Consider the following 20,781-nt stretch of genomic DNA (forward strand, 5'->3'; position numbering starts at 1 on the left):
TTTTTTTTAAAAAAAATTACTATAACGATTTGATATATATGAGATAAAAAAGTGATTGAAAAATGTGTTCGCGGAAAAAAAAAACAATTTTTCTTTGGAAAATTGCTGTCTATACAAATGTGATCTGAATGACCTTTGTTCTCTTCTTTCTTGTTAGCTCTGGACAAGGTGAGAAGGTCTGTCCCTACCTTAGCTGCAATAATCTTGAAGGGCCAAATTCAGTAAAGCCAATTTCAAACTATACAAATATGATCTGAATGATCTTGTTCTTTTCTGTCTTGCACTGCTTTTTTTTTTTTTTTATTTTAATTCAATGATTGTTATCTCAGTTTTCTTCAAAAAAAAAATTTTTTTTTTTCAAGAAGGGAGTTCTTGTTAGCTCTGGACAAGGCAAGGAACTTTGTCTCTGCCTTAGCTGCAATAATATTCAACAGTCAAGTTCAGTAACGCCAATTTCAAACTATATAAACATGATCTGAATGATCTTGTTCCTTTCTTTCTTGCTCTGCTTTTTTTTGTTGAATGATTGTTATCTCAGTTATCTTCTTCACTGTTTTACAGCTTTGGACAGGGTGAGGAAGTTTGTCTCTGCCTTAGCTGCAATACAATAACATTCAGGAGTCAAATTCGGGAAGATCCTTGCAGAAGAGATTATGGACGGTTACATTGATCGTGTTTTACGAGATCTGGATATCCTCCAGAAGAACCTCAACAAAAGCAATTCGTATAATCCCATCTTTTCAGACACCATCAGGAGGATGAAGTTCCTCAAAACATTTATCAAATCTGAGATATCATGTAGACAGAAGTATGATCGATTACTTCCTAACATTGATGATACAGTTAAGAAATTTGGAGAGGACATTCACATTCTGTCAGTGAGATCAGAAAGTGAAAGTTTCTCAAATCTGATAGGTGTGAGCGATCAATTGGTCTTTGACTTTAAAAGACGGATCGGAGGTTCTCATGAAGGAATCGTGCGTGCGTATGAGCAGAGCATCTCATTCGGATGGTCTTTTGCCACGTTCTACGAGATTGTGGAATTCATAGACCTCGTTCTACAAAATCTGGTGGATCTGCATCTAGTTCGAAAAAAGTCTTATTGTGCTGCTTTGCGTGCTCAAATCCAGGACCTTGAAGAAAAGTTAACATTCTTAAAAAGTTTCGTATGCTTTGCCAAATTGGGAGGATCTAATCACCACGACTTCATCCGCTGGCTAGATCACATTGTAGCAATAGCTTTGAAAGCAGCAAGCCTCTCTTACATGTGTTCCTTTCTTGATGAAGTTGGTGAAGGGCATTCATTTGTTTGCAAAGATGTAGAAAAGTGTCCCTTCCATGACGAAATTGAGTCAGAATACATTGGTAAGTTCTGCTCCATGATCTGTAAACAAATTGAGGAGATCAAGCCTGTTGATCTTCAAGGGGGTGAGATTTACATCGACATCCTTAAAGCTTCAAAATCCTCAGCATCATCACGTACTATGAAGATGGATGAGCATATATTGAACAACTTCAATGATTCTCTCATAAGTTTTATCTGGAAGCTTCTATGCTGCAATTCCAACTTTATGGATTTTCGGAAAGATGAATTGGAAATACTCTTTTCAGAGCTGAGATTCTTGAGAAGCATTTTAAGGATGCCTATGGAGAAGAAGAATGAGCTAAATGAAAAAATTGGAGGGGGATGGAGATTCTTGAGATGCATTTTAAGAAAGCCTAAGGAGGAGAAGAAAGAGCTAAATGAAAGAATTGGAGCTCTGCTTCGTGAAGCAGGCATCATAATCTGCACGCTTGCTCTGAGCAGAGTAAAAGGAGGAGATGTTAACTCCTTAGACACCAAAAAAGCTCGTCATTGTTCTCACATGCTGGTTAATATCAATAAGCGTATCAAGCATATTACAGATTTGGCCAGTGTCTCAAGCAGAGGATGTCTTGCTCCCTGTCATAGCTTCAAGATACAAAAATGTTACAAGCCTTTCAGCTATAAGCTATCAAAAGCCATGAAGTCACAAGCCCTTCGGGATCTGGCCAGTGTCTCAAGCAGAGGATGTCTTGCTTCCTGTCGTAGCTTCAAGATACAAAAATGTTACAAGCCTTTCAGCTATAAGCTATCAAAAATGTTACCAGCCCTTCAAGTACCAATGACCCATGAAGTCACGGTTGGTCATGATGATGAGGCAAAGAAAGTGAGCGATCGACTTATTGGAGGACCAGAACAGTTGGAAATTGTCCCCATTGTGGGAATGGCTGGACTTGGTAAGACAACTTTAGCCAAAAGAGTTTACAATGATAACTCAATTATCTATAGTTTCCACATTCGTCTTTGGTGTACTATTTCTCAAGTATATAACATGAAAGATTTGTTACTTCAAATTTTGTGCTCTGATGGCAAACGTCCTGGGATCAATGAAGAGCTCGAAATTCTGGATGAACATGATTTGCTTCATAAGCTATATCAGAAGTTGAAGGGGAAGAGGTATCTCGTTGTCTTTGATGATGTCTGGGACTTCAGCATATGGAATGACGTGAGATGTTCATTCCCAGATGAGATGAGAAGTAGTAGAATCCTCATCACGAGTCGATTTTCTAATGTTGCTTCACAGGTTGAATGTGGTGGGGAACCTCTCGATCTTCGCTTGCTCACTGATATAGAGAGTTTGCAATTATTACAGAAGAAGGTGTTTGGAGAAGAAGATTGTCCTCAATCGCTACATGGACCCAGTGTGGAAATAGCAAAATTCTGCAAGGGATTACCTCTTGCAATTGTTGCCGTAGCTGGAATTGTAGCAACTCTAGACCTAGAGCATGATGTTTCGGCTTGGGAAGAATTTGCTAAAAGTTTAACTTCCACCGTGGTCTCTCTCACAGAAACGTGCAAGAAGTCATTAGAGCTCAGTTATGAAAATTTACCACATCATTTGAAGCCATGCCTTCTTTATTTTGCAGCATTTGGAGAAGATGCAAAGATTGTTACCAGGAATTTGATACGTCTATGGGTTGCTGAAGGGTTTGTGGAGAATACTGACGGAAAGAAGTTAGAGGACGTGGCAGAAGAATATATGATGGACCTTATTGGTCGAAACTTAGTTATGGTAAGCGAACGCAGCTCGATGGGAGGGGTCAAAGCTTCTTGTATTCATGATTTGTTACTTGAGTTTTGCAAGTCCAAAGCCAAAGAGACGGATTTTCTTCGGGTGTTACGAGGATATGATGAGCTTTATACTTTTAATGAGCCTCGCTACCCACCTCGATTGTCCATTTGCTCCAGTGCAGAAGATTTTCACAAGTCGAAGCTCTTTTGTCCCCAACTGGGGAGTCTGCTATTCTTTCGTCAGAATGCAGGAGACGATTTTCCACTTGCTGATGTCTCATTCCTTTTTTGCATCTACAAGCATCTCACAGTTTTGAATTTAGAGCATGTTGTCCTGATACATAAAGAGCTTCCGACTGAAGTCGAATCGCTCTGTCGCTTGAGGTATTTGGCCCTTAGAGCTGATGCCTTGCGGTTCGTTCCACTATCTATATCCAATCTCTCGTCCTTGGAAACTTTTTATCTGCAATCTTTGGTGGAAGTTTCATTGCCCTATACCATATGGGATATGAAGAAGCTAAGGCATGTGCGTGTTGGGGGTCGTCTTGGTGCTCGTGTTTTGCCCAGTGATAATGTCCTTGAAAACTCCTCCACTTTACCTGGTTTAGACACGCTTTGCTATCTGAGACTTCCTTTTAATCAAGAAGGAGAAGCCATGCTGAGAAGGATTCCGAATATCCGCCAACTGAAAATTGTGACCGCAGACGTAGGAGAGGAGGTATGCTGCAACATGAGTCAGTTAGATACCCTAGAGTCACTGAACATAGTCTCGAGTCACTTCCAAGGTCCAAGAAATCATTTTGAGCTCTCTTTCCCCAAGAATTTAAAAAAGTTGCTCCTTTCTGGATTGAACCTACCCTGGAGTAAAATTTCATTGATTGAACAGCTACCCAATCTAGAGGTCCTGAAATTACTTTGTGATTCATTGCGCGGCAGAAGATGGGAGCTGACCGAAGGAGGATTTCCTAAGCTTAGGGTCTTGACTTTGTCCGATGTGAATGTTGTGGAGTGGACAGAGACAGACACTGATAGTGATGATTATTTTCCTTGTCTTGAGGAGTTAAAACTGGTTGGAGAGTTGAAGTTGGAACGGGTACCTTCTTGCTTAGAGCGTATATCAACTCTTGAAATGATTAAGGTGTACATTTGCGGGAAGAGTGACTATGTCGGATCTGTTATAAGTTTAGTACGAGGCATTGAAGAAGCACAGGAAAACTATGGAAATCAGAATCTGAAGATCCTCGTCGACTGTCAAGCCTGGTAAAGACAGTGAAGGGCATCAGCTGGTCCAAGATGAGGTAACTTTTGTTGTCATTCTCAATCGCTTTGCAGAAATAATCATGCCTTCCATACGAACGAAGTCAATCCATTAATTACTACCCCTTCTGTTGCTTTTTTGTTTTGAAGTTTATTCAACTTTCGGTTGCAGGTAATGCATGCATGAGTACAATGAAGTTTATGAATAATCAAATAATTATTGCCCATTTTGTTTTTCATTTTCTCAACATCAGCAGGGTTATCATGTAACATGAAAATGAAAATGATTCATGTTGTTACAGGCAAAGCTTGGAAAGAACGGATGGAAGGAATGTGGTTGTTCGCAAAGGCAACTTGAAGGAGAAAATGAATGAAGTGATATAGCAGATGGGTCATCAGAGCTCTCAATGTGCGGAAAGGGATACTCTCATCTAGAATTCTAGATTGCTACTCAAGAGCAAACAAGACGAGAGAAACTGGGTATTGCAGTTGTAACCTCAGACTGGAGAAATAAAGCAAAGGCTGGCTGGTTATCATTGAAGAGAAATCAGGGAGAAGATGAGATCTGCACAACAAAGCATAATGGTTTTAAAATATGCATCACAAGCAAGGATTCTGCTGTTAGTGTGGAAGAAGATGACAGTTGAAGAAGCAAAAGATTGTGCATTGCTGAATTTAGTGAGCATTGTATTCCTTTTCTCCTCAAACTCCGGTCAATTGGCTTAGACATCTGGACAGCTATGAATTATGATCTCCTTTTTTTTTTCCCCCTTTTTAGTGATTTTCACTTTAAGCGCTTTATTTGATGTGACTGATGTAATTAGCGTATTGGTTTTTTGTAATCTTACGGTACACTTGGAGCAGTCACGGTCTTTTTTTTAATTGGTAATAACTCACATGCGTTGAACGTGAATATCGTTTTTCAAGATATAAAATTTTAAATATATTAAATTTCTTTGCAAAACTTTGATTATTGGCATAATATAAACTAAAAAACTATATAATGAACAAAATTAAACAATTGGTAATTGTATAAAATGTTTATTGTGTACAAAACAATTAAAAGTTTATTTTGCATTCTGCAATTATAAAAACTCTGAAGATGGAAGATTATCATATTAAACTAAGTTGTTAGTATAATATTGACTAAGAAACCATATAACGAACTAAATCAAGCAATTGCTACTTATAGAAAACGTTTATTATACACGAAGCAATTAAAAAGTTTATTAAACTCTCAAGATAGAAGACTATCATATCTAAACTAAGTTGTTAAATATTTTACTTGGATTATGACAATAAGGAGAGGAAATTTTCTATTTTTTGTCAAATTAGTATATACAACAAAACCTGAGAAAATGCATAATCAAACATTTATGATTTGGATACAACAAAATTTTATCAATTTAAGTAGTTGTAAACCTTTTCTATTATATTTTTTATAATTATCCATATTTTTTCTGAAGCTTTCTTAGTCAATATGATATAATATAGTGAATTTGATCTTTTATTTTCTCATTAATTGTTTATCACCTTTTGTCGTCTTATTAATCATGATTTTCTTCTAAACCAATTTGTATATAAAATATAGTTAGGTTTAATTATCACACATATAATATAATAATTGGAGATAATTTTAACACAAAATTAATGGTGATAACGAAAATAATTGGTGAATATAGTTGTAAATGGATAGTTTTAATTTTAATTACCAATATTTTTGAGATGTAATTTATAGAAACTTATCATTTTTCTTGTTAGTGCCATTATTGAAATGCAATAACCCTAGATAAAAAACATGAGGGTAATTTAGGCATAATAAAAACTAAGACCAAAATATACTTGCACTTATATTTCCTATTGCCAAAACTCATCATACTTTTTATATAGTAATGATTAAGAGGACTTGAACCCAAAAACTCTTACTTCCTTTTATCTTATCATCCAATCCAACCCTTTTTTAATCACGTCTTAATAATAAATCAAGATAGAATTTGGATTTGCCAAATTCAACGATGTAAGATAGAATTTTGATTGATTTTTGTTCCATGTAAGATGAATGCTACAAAATTTACCAACTAAACTACCAAAAGCAATAACCACTTGTAGCTAAAAACGACCTTTTCTCACGTATCTGTGATTGTTTTGGAAGGGTTGACATAGACCTGGCAATTGGGCGGGTTGGGCGGTTTTGGGCGGGTTGATATTGGATTTTTATTTAAATGGGTTATACCCAACCCGCCCAACTTTAAATTGGGTTACTTTTGGGTTGGGTCATATTGGGTCATCTCAAACCCATGACCCAAATATGACCCAATATATTAATTAATAGATTTTGATACATAAATTCTCTTCAATATATTTTTGCATATAAATTTTTTTTTTCACACACTAAAACAATTTTGGTCCAAATTGAATATAGCATGAAAAAATGTTATACCAATATTAAACAAGATCCAATCACTCAATTAAATTGAAACTTGATAAGAGAGATACAATTCTCAACCAATTAGTTCAAATATCACTATCCAATTCATTTGAAAATTCTTCAAAAAATTAACGCAACATTAGAACAGGTCCAATGACAACACAACCATCAACTAGTCACCAATAAAGCACATTTTAATCCTTCAACAACTCATTGAGGAAAGATAAATAACTACTGAACACCCCAAAAATGCTAGAATTCAAAGCTGAAACTAATTTGCTTTATGGAACTTGGGCAGCATTCAAACCCAGTGATATAACAAATGGACATATACTGGAACATCTGCAGCAAAAATAAGATGGCAAGTATTATCAACCAACAAATAAGCAGAAGCAACGGAAGAATTGGACACACTAAAGACAACTCATGTTACCATAACTAGAAAACATAGCAAATATGCAGAAACTTACAAATGCGTGTGATATTATTCCACAGAGGGTAGCACATTCTTAAGACTTCGCAGTCAGCAGTTCATAGTGGAGCCAAAGATCATGCTATTACGAAAGTCAAATTAGTTGTTAATACCAATCTTAGATCATTGTATCATGTTTCACTAATAATGCTTTTGGCAGGTCAAAGAATCAACATCACAGAGGTAAAAAATGCCAATAAAGCTGACATATTGCTCGGAAAAAGACATGCACTCTGAATCAGCTTTTGTAGTGAATCACTAGTGATAATACCCAAACCTGGTGGCAAGACAAAGAAGTATTCTACGACAACAAAAGTGAAGCTTGAAAAATCATGACATTCCATGACCATACCCATTATACACCAGGAGCACAAATCACAACTCTAACTAAAATAACAGTAGAAAGCAATAACAAGTATTCTAAAATATCGAGTTCACATGACATACTTACTAAGTATCAACATTTGAAGATGCATCTTGTTCAGCACTTAATCTACTAATATCAATTCCAAGATCTTGCTCCTCGTCTTCTTGTTCAACTTCAAAATCTTTATCAAGACACTCTAAAATTTAGCAGATTTAATCAACCAATGCAGAAAATAATTAAAGAGATCCTAAGCTACTGAAAATTCACAGTCAATGCAACAAAATATCTAATTTACCTTCACTATTATACAACCAATCTCGAGAACACAGTAGTGCCTCCACATTATCCGGCAACATAGAAGTTCGAAATTTTCCAAGAATTCTCCCACCATGACTAAAAGCAGACTCAGACGCGACAGTGGTAATAGGAATACTTAAGATATCTCGAGCCATAAGTGAAAGTTCAGGATATCTAATTCTACTCTCCTTCCAATAAGTCAAAACATTCAAATCTGGTTGTTGCTTACGATCGACTAGTCGCTCCTCAAGATACAACTCCAACTCAGATTTGTTACCACTTGCCTCTTGTTGAGATTGGTACACATCAAAACCCTACAAATATCATAAATATTGAACGTTTAAGGTTATATAAATTGAAACAAAATACAAAAACATAAGAATCAATTTTACTCACATCCATGAGATCTCTAGTTTGTCCATTATCACCATTAAAAGTACTCTCCATTGGTGCAGCAGTAATACCAGTGTTGGTCTTAGAGTATTCTTCGAACAAACGAAACAACTTTTGTTTAATACTAAGAACCTTTTCATCCCGTGATTGAGGATCCAACACAAAAAAACAATATTCCACAAACTGGAGTTTGTAACGAGGATCCAGGATAATGGCAAATGATAAGATAACACTATAGCAGTCCCAATACTTTTGAAATTTGGTCTTCATATTAGAAGCCATCTCACTAATAAAAAAATCTGGACTATTGGCCTCTTTGTTTAAGAGACATTGAATCTTCCAAACATTGGGAAAGTATAAGTTAGCTGTGGGGTATTTACTTCCCGAGAACAAAAGTGTCATATCATAGAAAGGCCTCAAAAACTCTGCAATCTTTTCGACCCTCTGCCATTCCTCTTCTAAAGGACACAACTTGTAGTCATCATCTACATCTTGAAGTCGAGAAAATGCATGTCTAAAAAGTAAGGCCCTCTCAAGCATCAGATAGGTAGAATTCCATCTAGTTACTATATCCTGTCGCAATTTCTTATTTGTCTCCAATGACAGTTGTTTCACCAATTCGGCAAACTTTATGACCCTACTTTCAGATCCTTTCACATACTTTACACTTTCTCTAATTTTATAAATTGCGTCATCAATCACATCCAGTCCAGCCTTTACAATTAAATTCAACACATGTGCACCACAACGAACATGAAGAAATTCACTTCCACAAATAGAAGAACCATTAAATAAAAAATAATTTTGCAATAATCTAGTCACTCTATCATTGTATTTTGCATTATCTAGAGTGATGGTGAAAATTTTTTTATCAATACCCCATTCTTTTAGAAAATTAATCAGCTTCTCGGATAAATTTGGACCATTATGAGGAAGGGGTACATGACGAAACACAACTATTCTCTTCTGTAAATTCCAATTCTGATCAACATAATGTACTGTAAGTGACATGTATCCATCACTAGTAATAGAAGACCATAGATCAGATGTCAAACAAATTCGCCCGTGTACAAGTTCAAGCTCTTTTTTGACCTTTTCTTTTTCTCTTCTATAAATCTTGAACACATCAGATTTAGTTGTATTTCGCGAAATGCTTTTCACAGAAGGATTTAAAAATAAATGCAATTCTCTAATTCCAATGTGTTCCACAAATTGGAAAGGGTAATTATGTTTAACAATTGCAATAGCCACCTTATCACGATATAACTCATGATCAACCGTAGCTAATCCAGTAGGTTGCTCCTCATTATGAGCATGACTTGCCAAATGGCGTAATAAATTAGATGTGCCACTCATATTATCTGCTAAGTACTTCTTACCACATGTTTTGCATATAGCTGTCCGTCTACCATGCTCATCAGGTTCTAACCTATGAAAATGAGGCCAAACTGCTGAATGGGATCTCTTATATGTCTCCGTATTACTCCCATGACTGCAATAATCGACATCATCATCAAGATCACAAGCAACTGACATATCCTGCCATCAGTTTACAAACAGTAGGATGAGATAGGAAGCTAGTTATTTAAAGCCCTAACCAACAGATCACAAACACAAGCAGTTATATATATAATAAGGTAAGCACTAGAAATATAATTAATTATATCATAGTAATTTAATATGATGAACTGATTTGAGAAAAGTTCAAAATTGAAGCCACGGGTCAACATGCAAGGAGAACATGAGAAAGTCTAGCACTAATTACTGCTATTATTAATCTAAGCACGGAAAACATGCAAGTCACTCAAACTCATCAAAGTTCAAATTCATCCATCTAATCATCATCAACTACTCTAAGCCAGCAGATCATGGGGTAATGAAATGTTATCAGTTTACATAAGTCACTTAAACAATACTAAAATTGACATGGGATTCGTATGGTAAAGAAAGAATCAAATCCCTTGTTAAGAAATAAAGAATCAAATCAAATTCGCATAAGCCCAACTCAAACACCCACCAGGCCCCCACCCACAAGCATGGAAAATTGATATCTCAATCCCAAACTGAGCGGGTTACTTGGTTTTTTGGCTGCATAAATATATTTTTATATTGTTATCGTGGAATCAAATAATTCTTTACAATAAATTTCAAGACCATTAAACAAACCATAAAAAAAAAACTAAAAATGCATAAACGAAGTACCAAATCTTGACCAAATCCAACATGAAGACTTGAGCAAAAATATATGAGCGTGAAAGTGCTACCTCGGATTATACCTGTAGGAAATAAAATAGTACTGGGAAACTAAAAATATAGAGAAACAAATAAAGGCTTTATACCTGTAGGAACAATAGCCAAGGACATCACAGGAGCAAATGGGGTTAAGGTTCGACAGCTTTAATCTGAGATTTTGTGACTTCTGCTTGGATTTGGGATGATAGAACTGCAAAAAGGGTAGCAGAAATGAACCCAAAGTAGGATTGAAAATTTCTTTCTTTTGATTGAAATCGTTGTTAGCAAGAAAGAAAGAACTCTTTGTCGAGAGGCTTGTGAATTTGCTAAAGAGTAAAGGTGCGAAGCTGGTGGTTGTGGAGGTTCATTCGCCAGAAACTGGTGTTTTTGTTTTATTTGTTTTTTTTAATTGGGTAATGGGTACCCAACTTAATTACCCAAACCGCCCAAAATACATGTGGGTTTTAATTACCCAACCCAAAATTAACCCAACATCCAATTTATCCAACCCAACCTCTTAAATTAGTGGGTGGGTTGGGTGGGTTGTTGGGTTTTGGGTATAATTGCCACCTCTAGGTTGACACATTAAAGTAAAGGGGTTTGCTTCTAGGATGAGTCGTGGAATCCTCTTCTGCCTTCCTTGCACTCTTTCTCTATTATGCTTTACTCTTCCGCAAGTAGTTTACTGTATGCTCAAAAAATTCCTTTCATTTTCCTTAATTTTATCAAAATCTCTAGTGATTTTTCAGGTTTGATAATTTTTCACAAGTTAAAATTTAATTCTAGCTGTATTAGTGTTTTGGCATGATGTCCCTTACATTTCACCTAAGAACAATTAATTCCGTTTGGATTCCTCATTTTAAAAAAAATAAGTTTTTCATATATAATATTACAATAACATAAACAAAAACAATTTCAAAAGCACCACATCCATACAATATATCAAAATAATTCCAAATATATAAAAAATAAAAAATAAAATCTACACCATTTTCTTTTTTTATCTATCACCATCACCCACCACTACCACCATCATCATTCCCTTCCTCCTTCTTTTTCCTTTCCCTCCCTTTTCTTCCTCCTCTTTCCTCATCTTTCCTCTTCCTCTTCCTTTTCCTGCCATACCCACCCCTTCCTTTTCCTGCCTATGATCTGGCCATGATGTCACGACCATAGACCTCGCCCAGATCGAGAAAAGGGAGGAAAAAGGAGGTGTGAGACGTGGCAAGAAAAAAGAAGGAAGGGGAAGGGAAGAGGAGAGGAAAGAAAGGGAGGAGCTGTAGCTACGAGACTTTACCTCCAAGCGGAGAGAACAAATGCCATATAAACAACCTTAGAAAAAGAGAAGGTTAAACCTATATTTTCTCTAATTAAAAAGGTGAAAAAATCGATTCAATTTGGGTCACCATCCCCTTCTTTTTCCTCTTTCCTCTCCCTCCTCTTTCTTCCTCATCTTTCTTCTCTCTTCCCCTTTCCCCTCCCCTTTCCTGCCACACCCCACCCTCCCTTTCCCCTTCCTATGATCTGGCCATGATGTCGTGACCACAAGCCTTGATCTGGCCTCGACTAGATCGAGGAGAGGGAAAAATGAGAGGAAGGGAAAGGGAGGAGTGGCCGAAAGAATGGGAGGAGAAAGATGGGAGGAAAAAAGACATGGAGAAAGAGGAGAGGAGGAAGAAAGAGAGGAGAAGAAAGAGGAAAGGGGAAAAGGGCAAAGGAGGAAGAAAGAGAGAAAGGAGTAAAGAGAGGATGGTGACATTGATGGATTAAAAAATAATATAAAATTTTTTAAACTCTAAAAATATTTTAAAATATATTTCAAAAACAACTCTAAAAAACTTCATGAAAACATATTCAAAATACCTCAAAATATATCCCTGAATATATCTCAAAAATACTTCTAAAAACTTTAGAAAAAATATTTATAATAAAAAAATATTATTTCAAAAACATCTCAAAAAAACAACTAACCCAAACAGACATAGGCTATTCACTCTGGGTTTAAGGTCCATGGGGGCATCCTCTTGTCACCAATTGGTTGGATGGATGTTCCTTGTGGATCCCCCTTAGATTGCTCGTTGGGGCCGGTGTGTTCGATGTTACCTCTGCGTGTGTTCATTGTTTGTGTGTGTGTGTGTGTTCTTCTTCCGCCTCGGAAAAAAAATACCAACCTCATATGAGTGGTTAGCTGCGCCAGGGGGATGGGTTTTTATCCCACATCGAAAGATCGTGGGGTCTTCACTCTGGATTTAAGGTCCATGGGGGCATCCTCCTGTCACCAATTGGCTGGATGGATGTTCCTTGTGGTCCCCCTTAGATTGCTCGTTTGGGCCGGTGTGTTCGATGTTACCTCTGCGTGTGTTCATTGTTTGTGTGTGTGTGTGTTCTTCTTCCGCTTCGGAAAATAAAAAACAGACATAGGCTAGAGTGCGCGTACCTTTTTTGCTTTTCCCCTGCTCAATTTCATCTTCTCACCCTGTCGTCTTTTTCTTTTGAAAGGAAATTCATAAAGAAACCGAAAAGAGAAAACATAAAGAATTTAGAAAAGAAAAGGATCAGTGGGCTGTTGTTATTTCAATTCTAACACTTGTTCCAAATATTACATACAAAAAAGTTTTCTGCTTTGAGCTCTCTGCATAGGCGATAGCATCTCTCCATTTTGGTCCAAAATCTGCAGGTTTGCTCTTTTGTTCCTTTTTAATCGATAATTTATCTAAGAACATTCAGGTTATTCTTCATTTTAGTGTATTCAGAACCGTGGAATGTTGGTTTATGTTTTCGTTAATTTACATATGATGATACTTGAAGTTGCTGCTTACGCTAAATACTTGATAACCCATGTTAAAAAGCTGTTCAGTCTTTGTTTAAAATTTGGATTAGTGCACAAAGAATGAAAATATGGTGCTTGGTAGCCATTTGCCTACTTCAAAAGTAAACGATCTATATAGGATGTTTTTCTAAACCAGCCAAAAGAAATGAAGGGACTTGCCTAGGATTCAAAAGCCTTACTTTCACAATTAAGGACCAAGAATGCTGTCTTTGGTTGGCCTTGTAGGCTAATTTGTTTTGTATTTTAAGTCAGAGGAATGATCATGCATTGATGTATATTATTATAGATAGTCAAATAGCGATTTCTTGAATGCTCTTTTTCTCCCTCTTAATCTTTAATTTACTCTCTAGATTGCATGTACAACGACAGTCCGGATTTTATCTGCTTATAAAAAAAGATTTAGATGAATAACTTAGTGGTGGTTGCCTTGCACATTGGATTGCCATTTTATTGGTCCTTGGCTGAAGATTCATGTGATAAAAAGAGATGAGGAATATCCCTAGAGACTGCTAAAAGGATGAAAGTGGACACGTCCCAAACTTTACAGTGAAATATAGTAATTTGGTTAAGATAGAATGCAGTTGACCCTGTTGGAGGTATTGAAACATTTTGGTCGTAAGGTTTTCAGTACCTTCGATTCATTGTCACTGTATTCCTGTTGGGGTTGGTATCTATAGAGGTCAGTCAAAGTGATTAATGCTCTATCCTGTAGCCACTTGCAATGTTTTTTACAAATTCAGTAGTAGGTGACATAGGTTACCAGCCTGAAGAAACACAGATGGACTTTATTGGGTGACTAACCTCAACTATGTTCTTCATCAGGTTTGATAAAAGAGTAGTTGCCATAAGAATGTGTCTGGGTTAGCTGTGGAACAGCTAGTTGAGAAAATTGAAAGGAGTTACACAGACACCAAAATGCGTAGCACCAGTGGAACTTTTAGGGAACCTCTGCTTGAAAATGAAAGCCACCTTTAGAGCAACTGGAACTTGTAGGAACATATTTGCAACTTGAATGTGAATTAATGGTAAAATGTTGTGGACTACAATTGATTTCAGTTTATTTGATTGTAATTCCAAACATTCCTGTTCATTTGCTTGAACCTGTATTCATTCTGATGATACCAGAGCTTTTGCAGGGATCAGAAATGAACCAGATTAGGGAGGAGAATTTTGAAGAAAAGATACTTGATCTATTTCAAAAGGAAAATATTTCAACCATCGTCCTTGCTGGGAAAGCAGGTATTGGCAAGACATGGATGGCAAGGAAAGTAACTTCCCTGGCACTCAAGGAGGATGTCTTTGACTTTAGCCTCTTTGTTTCTATGAGCATAAAGCAGATAGAAAGGGCACTCTATTACAGCATAGCTTGTCAATTGTCTATATGTTCAACTGTTGGGGAGTTGGGAATTGATGATGATGAGGAGGCAGTTGATAGCGTTTTCGAGGAGATGGATTTGGCAGCCTTGAAAAATAAGATTCTTTCAAGACTTTCACCGTATAGGCTTCTCCTAATTCTCGATAATGAGGGTAAAAAGTTGTCCATCGAAGATAACGTGATCACAGGCCTGCTCCACTTTCTCTCAGGGAACTCTTTAAAGGTGTTAATAACTTCTCTTAATGAGGATGGCAGACACAAAACTGACGGTGGTAAGATAGTGATGGATTTGAAGCCCCTCAGTCCAGAAAAGTCATTGTCTTTGTTGCAGCAAAATGCCGGCAGCAAAGTATTTGAGATCACTGGTGCAAGAAGCCTAGTGGAAGATTTTCTCAATCGGAACATGGAATTAACTCCAGCTGAAGTTGTTATTATAGCAAAACTACTAAGTTACCATCAGCATGATTCTGGAGTGCAAGGTCTAAAATGTCTTCTGGAGGATCTGTCAGGTTTTAAAAACAACCTTGCAATACTGTTAACCAGCAGCAGATATAACAAGGTTCCAGGTGGTATTTTGGGTGACTTTAATTGGATGGACATCCATTTCTTTCGTGATGAAGGGGCCATACATTATAGTGAGTTGATAGCTTATTGGGTAATGGAAGGGTATCTTGGAACTATTAACTGTATTAATGAGGCTTATGCTAAGGGACATCAGATTCTCTTGGAGCTTATGGATCTTCAAGTTCTCAAAGAACTTGACGCTAATTACCTTTGTGTCGAAAAACAGATGCTGGATTTGAAAGATAAACATCATTCTGGATTTGGTAGAACAGATAGTCTTGGGTTGACTAACGTGTTTGCTAAATCTTATGAGTGGCACGGCATTAGAGGAGTTGTCCATAAAGATGGTGCAATAAAAACACCTGGCATACGGAGGAAAGCTGGGAAACACTTTATCCTTTTGCTAGATGGAAACAGTCTCAGCAGGGAAGACCTAGAGATCTTCTTAGAGTCTGATGAGGAGCTGAAAATTCTAGGTCTTTTCTCTGCCAGAGTAAAATATTTGCCCAAATCTCTGTCTGACATGAAAATGCTCAGTGTACTTGTGCTGAGGGGCTGTGATTTTCTGGAGAAAATTCACTGCATTAAAGAACTTAGAATGTTAACAGCTCTTGAAATATCTGATGCTAGGTCGTTAACGGGACTTCCAGATGACATTTTTACTCATCTGACCAAGCTGGAATGCCTCAATCTTGCTGGTCTTTCAATAGAAGTCTTACCTATATCGGTCTATCACCTCACTGAACTCCAAAAGCTCATCCTAAAAGGATGCTCTAGCATTAAAAGGTTAAGGAGTTTGAGAAGATGGAGAAAGCTAGTGGTTCTTGACCTTTCCGGTGCTGTCTCCTTTAAAAATTTTCCAGAAGCTAGCTTCAGATCATTGCCGAAGCTTCAATTTCTGGATCTCTCAAATACCAAAATTATCTCCCTGCCATTTCTTCGTGAAAATGCAGAGCTGATGCATCTCTCAGCAATTGGCTGTCAAAAAATGTCAAGACTGCCAAGTATCAAGTCTCTAAGCAAGCTCCAAGTTCTTGATCTTTCTGGAGCAGGCATAGAAGAGTTCCAAGACCGCTCATTCAAAAAGAATGCTAGGCTTAAGATCTTGGATCTATCTGGAACTACTGTATCCTGTCTACCTTCCAACATTAGTGCTTGCGAAATTTATTTGAAAGGTTGTTCTCAAGTAGAGAAAATTAACTGTGTAGAATTACCTGAAAACCTTGAGGTACTTGATCTTTCAGGTGCTAGCAGTCTAGTCGAAATTGATGCCAATTTTTTTGAACAAACCAAAAACCTAAGACTGCTCAACCTTTCAAGAACAAAAGTCAAAGATCTGCCCCCACTTTCTGGTATCCATAGCCTCCAAGAACTATTACTTTCATGTTGTTTAGACTTGGTGAAGTTGCCAGCCTTAAATTCTTTAAGCAAACTGGAGGTGCTTGATCTATCTGGATGCAAGGCTTTGACAATGTTGGAAGATGAAACTTTTGAAGGGTTGTCCCGCCTTGAGCGACTTATCCTCTCAGAAACCAATATTGAAAGACTTCCAGAATTAAGATCTCTCTCTATCCTCAAGGAGCTCAACTTGTGTGGGCTTAGTTCATTGAGGATAGCTGATTTTCTGGAGCATGTGAGTGAACTTCAAATTCTGGACTTATCTGACACCCTACTTGAGAAGCTACCACCCATGTCATGTGACAAAACCTTACTCGCCTTTCTTTAAGGAATTGCAGACAGATAGAGACTCTTCCACCCTTGGAAAAGTTTACAAGGCTCGAGGTTCTGGATCTCTCCAGAACATCATTGCAACAACTCCCTTGACTCAAAGGTCTTAGTAACCTTCATAAACTCTTGCTTAAAGATTGTTTCAGCTTGAAAGAACTTGCAGATATCAAGATTCTTGATCTACCTGGAGTGATGATAAGAGATCTTCCATATGGAATCTCAGATTTGACTCAGCTTGTGCAGCTTGCTCTGCCAAATATGCACAATATTCAAGGATCTGAAAGCAAAAGGAAAGAGTGCTCAATGGGGATTCTGAATGAAAATCAATGGGCCATATCTTCTTTGCGTGGGGAAGTCTCTCACAGCAAGAGATTTTTAGTGTCTTTAAGTGGTGCAGAATTTGTGGAGCTTCTAAAAAGAAATCACCCCTTTGAAGACGCAAGCATCAAGAACTTCCACCTTTTTGTTCATCCAATCCAGCTGCAAAGTGGGATAGGAGGATTCTATTTTCACAAGGATGAGTATATTTTTAGAGACATCTACCTCCAGTCCCGGCATTGTCCTTCTTTGGAAGAACAGTCAAACTTACTGGAGATACATGGTTTACATAGCTTTCCCAAGGGGATTGAAAATATCCTTAGTCATGCCAAGCACATATTTTTGCAGGACAATTTGTTTTTCAGGTCATTAGCTGATCTGGGTGCTGAAAATCTCAGAATGATGAGAGGCTGTTGGATTGATAGGTGCCAAAATATGGAGTCTTTGATGCATGAAGACACTGCAGGAGATTTTGTTGAGTTGGGTAAAAAGTTAGAGATGTTGTGGATTTCCTCTGCTTTTAGCTTAAAGAATGTAGTCAGCTTGCTGCAAGCTGACTGCTTCCAAAATCTGAAATATTTGCATCTAGATTGTTGCCCAGGCCTTTCGGTTGTGTTCTTCGAATCACATTTTCTACGAAATCTTGAAGTTCTTGATGTCAAATTTTGTGATAAATTGGAATCTCTTTTTGAGAACAACTCAAAGAAACATATGTTGCCAAACTTGCACAGACTGCACCTGTGGGAGCTGCCTGAACTAAAGACTATCGGGTGCCTACTGCCATCTTTGCAAGTTCTGGATGTTGGGAGGTGCCCCATGCTTGAACATGTTCTGCCTTCAGGGTGTCTACCAGAGAACCTTACAGTTGTCAGAGTGCAACATTGTGATACTTTGTGCACTCTGGCGGAAGACACAGCACAGCAGAAGTACAATTTGCCAAGTTTGAATACAATTGAGCTGCGGGGATTACCAGAGCTGACTAACATTGACTTCGACTTGCCACTGCGTTTCTGCATCAAGGAGTGCCCAAAACTACAACTCCCCCTGCAATAGTTAAAGCTGTGTTCATCAGGTAAAATTCTCAGAGCTAGGGAAAAACATTTTCACATTAAGCTCTCCAGGACAAATTTGGTTAACATTGTTTCTAAGCTAAGCTTGTCATACAATGTTCTACATGTCGAAATTGTTTGTAGATTTTTCTCAAAATTGGTTCATCTTCGCTCTACCATGACAAGTCTGTATATCTTTTTAATTATTTAAGGCTAAGTTGTGTTTCCTGCTTTACCATCATTTGGCTCACTGATCATCTCTTGTTGCTCTTAGCTGCTCAACCAAATCTTGTAAATCACCCAAGTGATTGTAGAAAGCATGGATTTGTTCAGCTTGCCACACATTTGGTCTCTACGCCAGTCGAGATGTAAGTACCATTTGGATTTCTTCATAAGATGGTTATCTTTGTTTTTCGGATGGCTGGGACAAGCAAAGTTATGTTTTGCATCATAGCTGTATTATGTTCCATTCACGTGTGACTTATTATGGAGATGTTTACTTCTTTGAATGAGGGGAAAAATATTAATTGGAGGACTTAGTTTTCCTGTGAAAATGGGACGTTTTAATGACATGATTATTTTACTGTTTGGTCCCGACCACTCCCTTTTCATGGACTGACCTCTTTTTTTCGCTAAATTTTTGTCATTTTTGGGATTTTCACGAATGTTGTTGTTTTGCTGATACACGGCTTTTCTTTAACAAGTTCTGCAACGCCGTCCTTAATAATGCTATACCTCTCGTTAGACTCCTGTAAACCTTTCTTCCTAAACTTTATGAGCAGATTGCCATGGTGAAGAATTGACCATATGATTAACCGCCCTATAAATTATTACCGGGAGAAGGTCTCCTTGCCTGTGCGGAGCTGCGAATTGCAGGGTCGTTTATACTAAATGCTTTCGCCAGAATTGTTCTTACGCTTCCGGGTGGGAAGCCTCTGACTTTTCAAATTGAGAAGTCAAAGAGAGCGAAAGCTAAGGCAAATTTTCTGATTTGTATCTTGCTGCTTTTCTGTAACTGTTAAATGGGCATGAAGCATTGAGCTCGTCGCTTAAGTCCCACCTGTAGAATTTTTGTTTTTTTTTTTTCCTGGTATAGCAAATTTTATCTACCCTGATAATTTAAAGCAGACAATTTCGAGCACTTATTCTGGCCCTTTTCCTCTTGCTCAGCCTGCACAGAAAGTTGGAAAGCTTTTTTGCCATAAAACATCAGACTGGCAATTTTCGAATCAACTGTATTTGATGACTGCTGCTACCATTCTACTCGTGTCTATTATCTATTTCACGCTATATGCGAAAGTCGAGAAAGTCTACATTTGAAGGAACGTTGCTTGCAGCGAGTGAAGAAAACAGTGAGTGATTCTTCAGTTCATACCATCACTTGGTGGTGTTGCAAAGCATAAAAAAGTTATCATGTTATTTACAGTGTGTAAAAATACCCTACAAAATATTGGATTGGTTAATTACGGGGGGATCTGAGCTGATGGTTCCATCGATTAGAACTTCATCTCCTTCTGATGGCACAGAAGGGACAGACCATAACCAATCCCAACCAGTATGAGCATTCCTGTTAAGAATGATAATCAACAACCTCGTTAAAACATGGAACAGCAGAACCGAGGGCGCGCTTGTAAAATGAAATGAAACTCTTTAGTTGGCGATTACCGTGTTCAGTAAGTTTTGCAACTTTTGTTTCTTGGCCTTTTGGTAGATGTCTCGAAGACGGTAGTTGCAAGTTCAGAAACATGGAGGCGACGACTAGCCCGCTGCCAAGCTTTTCCCGGACAACTCTTTCCCGCATGTCCAAAGACCAGAGTCCAGCACCCGTTCCATTTCCCAGATCTTCGATGGACGGTTTGATGAATAAGAAAATCCCAAGCGAAAGTGAGAATTTAGCCACTATTCTCAATCTCATCTTGGGGAATTTGGACAGTCCGTTGACCAAATTCACGATGCAACCACATGCGTACAGGGGAAACCAGAAGTACCAATCTAAAACAAGCCACAAACAGGAAACCCTATTCAACGGAACCACACAAAACTGGAGAGGAGGGGAAAAAATCTGGCAATGAAAGAAAGTGTTATTACTTTCACTGACCAGGATCATTGAGTTGAGAGGAAGCAGAGACGGCAAATAGGGATGCCATGAGAAGAGAACAGAGTCTGAATAATAATGATTTATTGCTGATCTTTGCCTCCATTTGCTGCTGCCAATAGCTTCTTCAACCTTCGGGCAGTTCTTGCCCCCTTCTAACGTTCTGGAAATGCCTGCGTCAATATCTACCTATTATATAAGAAAAAAACCAAAGCACCCCATCTTTTTGACACATGCATTTGCACATATTTTTAACAAGTGGATTCTTGGTCATTTTAGCTA

General features: G+C 37.7%; 4 protein-coding genes across 6 annotated transcripts in view; 2 read left to right on the forward strand and 2 right to left on the reverse strand.

The window, feature by feature from the left end:
• Window positions 1-653: 653 nt before the first annotated feature.
• LOC113771844 (putative late blight resistance protein homolog R1B-8) lies at window positions 654-5,176 on the forward strand. The gene is made up of 2 exons (XM_027316398.1): window positions 654-4,392; window positions 4,654-5,176. The coding sequence occupies exon 1, from the start codon at window positions 654-656 to the stop codon at window positions 4,356-4,358; it is 3,705 nt and encodes a 1,234-aa protein (XP_027172199.1). The 3' UTR covers window positions 4,359-4,392; window positions 4,654-5,176.
• A 1,829-nt stretch (window positions 5,177-7,005) lies between these two features.
• LOC113769864 (zinc finger BED domain-containing protein DAYSLEEPER-like) lies at window positions 7,006-8,592 on the reverse strand. Of its 3 annotated transcripts, none has more exons than XM_027314171.1 (4): window positions 8,312-8,592; window positions 7,914-8,229; window positions 7,703-7,799; window positions 7,006-7,121 (listed from the first exon to the last, which is right to left on the reverse strand). In XM_027314171.1, coding segments are annotated over exons 1-4 (693 nt in total). In that variant the 5' UTR covers window positions 8,591-8,592; the 3' UTR covers window positions 7,006-7,120. The 3 variants fall into 3 exon arrangements, with proteins under 3 accessions (XP_027169972.1, XP_027169970.1, XP_027169971.1); XM_027314169.1 differs by having other exon boundaries at window positions 7,703-7,814; XM_027314170.1 differs by having other exon boundaries at window positions 7,699-7,814.
• A 5,800-nt stretch (window positions 8,593-14,392) lies between these two features.
• LOC113771845 (transmembrane 9 superfamily member 3-like) overlaps window positions 14,393-20,781 on the forward strand; it is a 12,649-nt gene continuing 6,260 nt past the window's right edge. The window contains exons 1-2 of the mRNA XM_027316399.1: window positions 14,393-16,036; window positions 16,096-16,117. Coding sequence (XP_027172200.1) covers window positions 14,393-16,036; window positions 16,096-16,117 — 1,666 coding nt within the window. The remainder of the gene's footprint in view (window positions 16,037-16,095; window positions 16,118-20,781) is intronic.
• LOC113770015 lies at window positions 19,490-20,674 on the reverse strand. Its single transcript, XM_027314358.1, has 3 exons — window positions 20,503-20,674; window positions 20,070-20,396; window positions 19,490-19,971 (listed from the first exon to the last, which is right to left on the reverse strand). Exons 1-3 carry the CDS (start codon window positions 20,603-20,605, stop codon window positions 19,901-19,903), a joined length of 501 nt encoding a protein of 166 aa, XP_027170159.1. The 5' UTR covers window positions 20,606-20,674; the 3' UTR covers window positions 19,490-19,900.

This window comes from Coffea eugenioides, chromosome 5 (assembly GCF_003713205.1).
Source record: "Coffea eugenioides isolate CCC68of chromosome 5, Ceug_1.0, whole genome shotgun sequence".
NCBI lineage: Eukaryota > Viridiplantae > Streptophyta > Magnoliopsida > Gentianales > Rubiaceae > Coffea > Coffea eugenioides.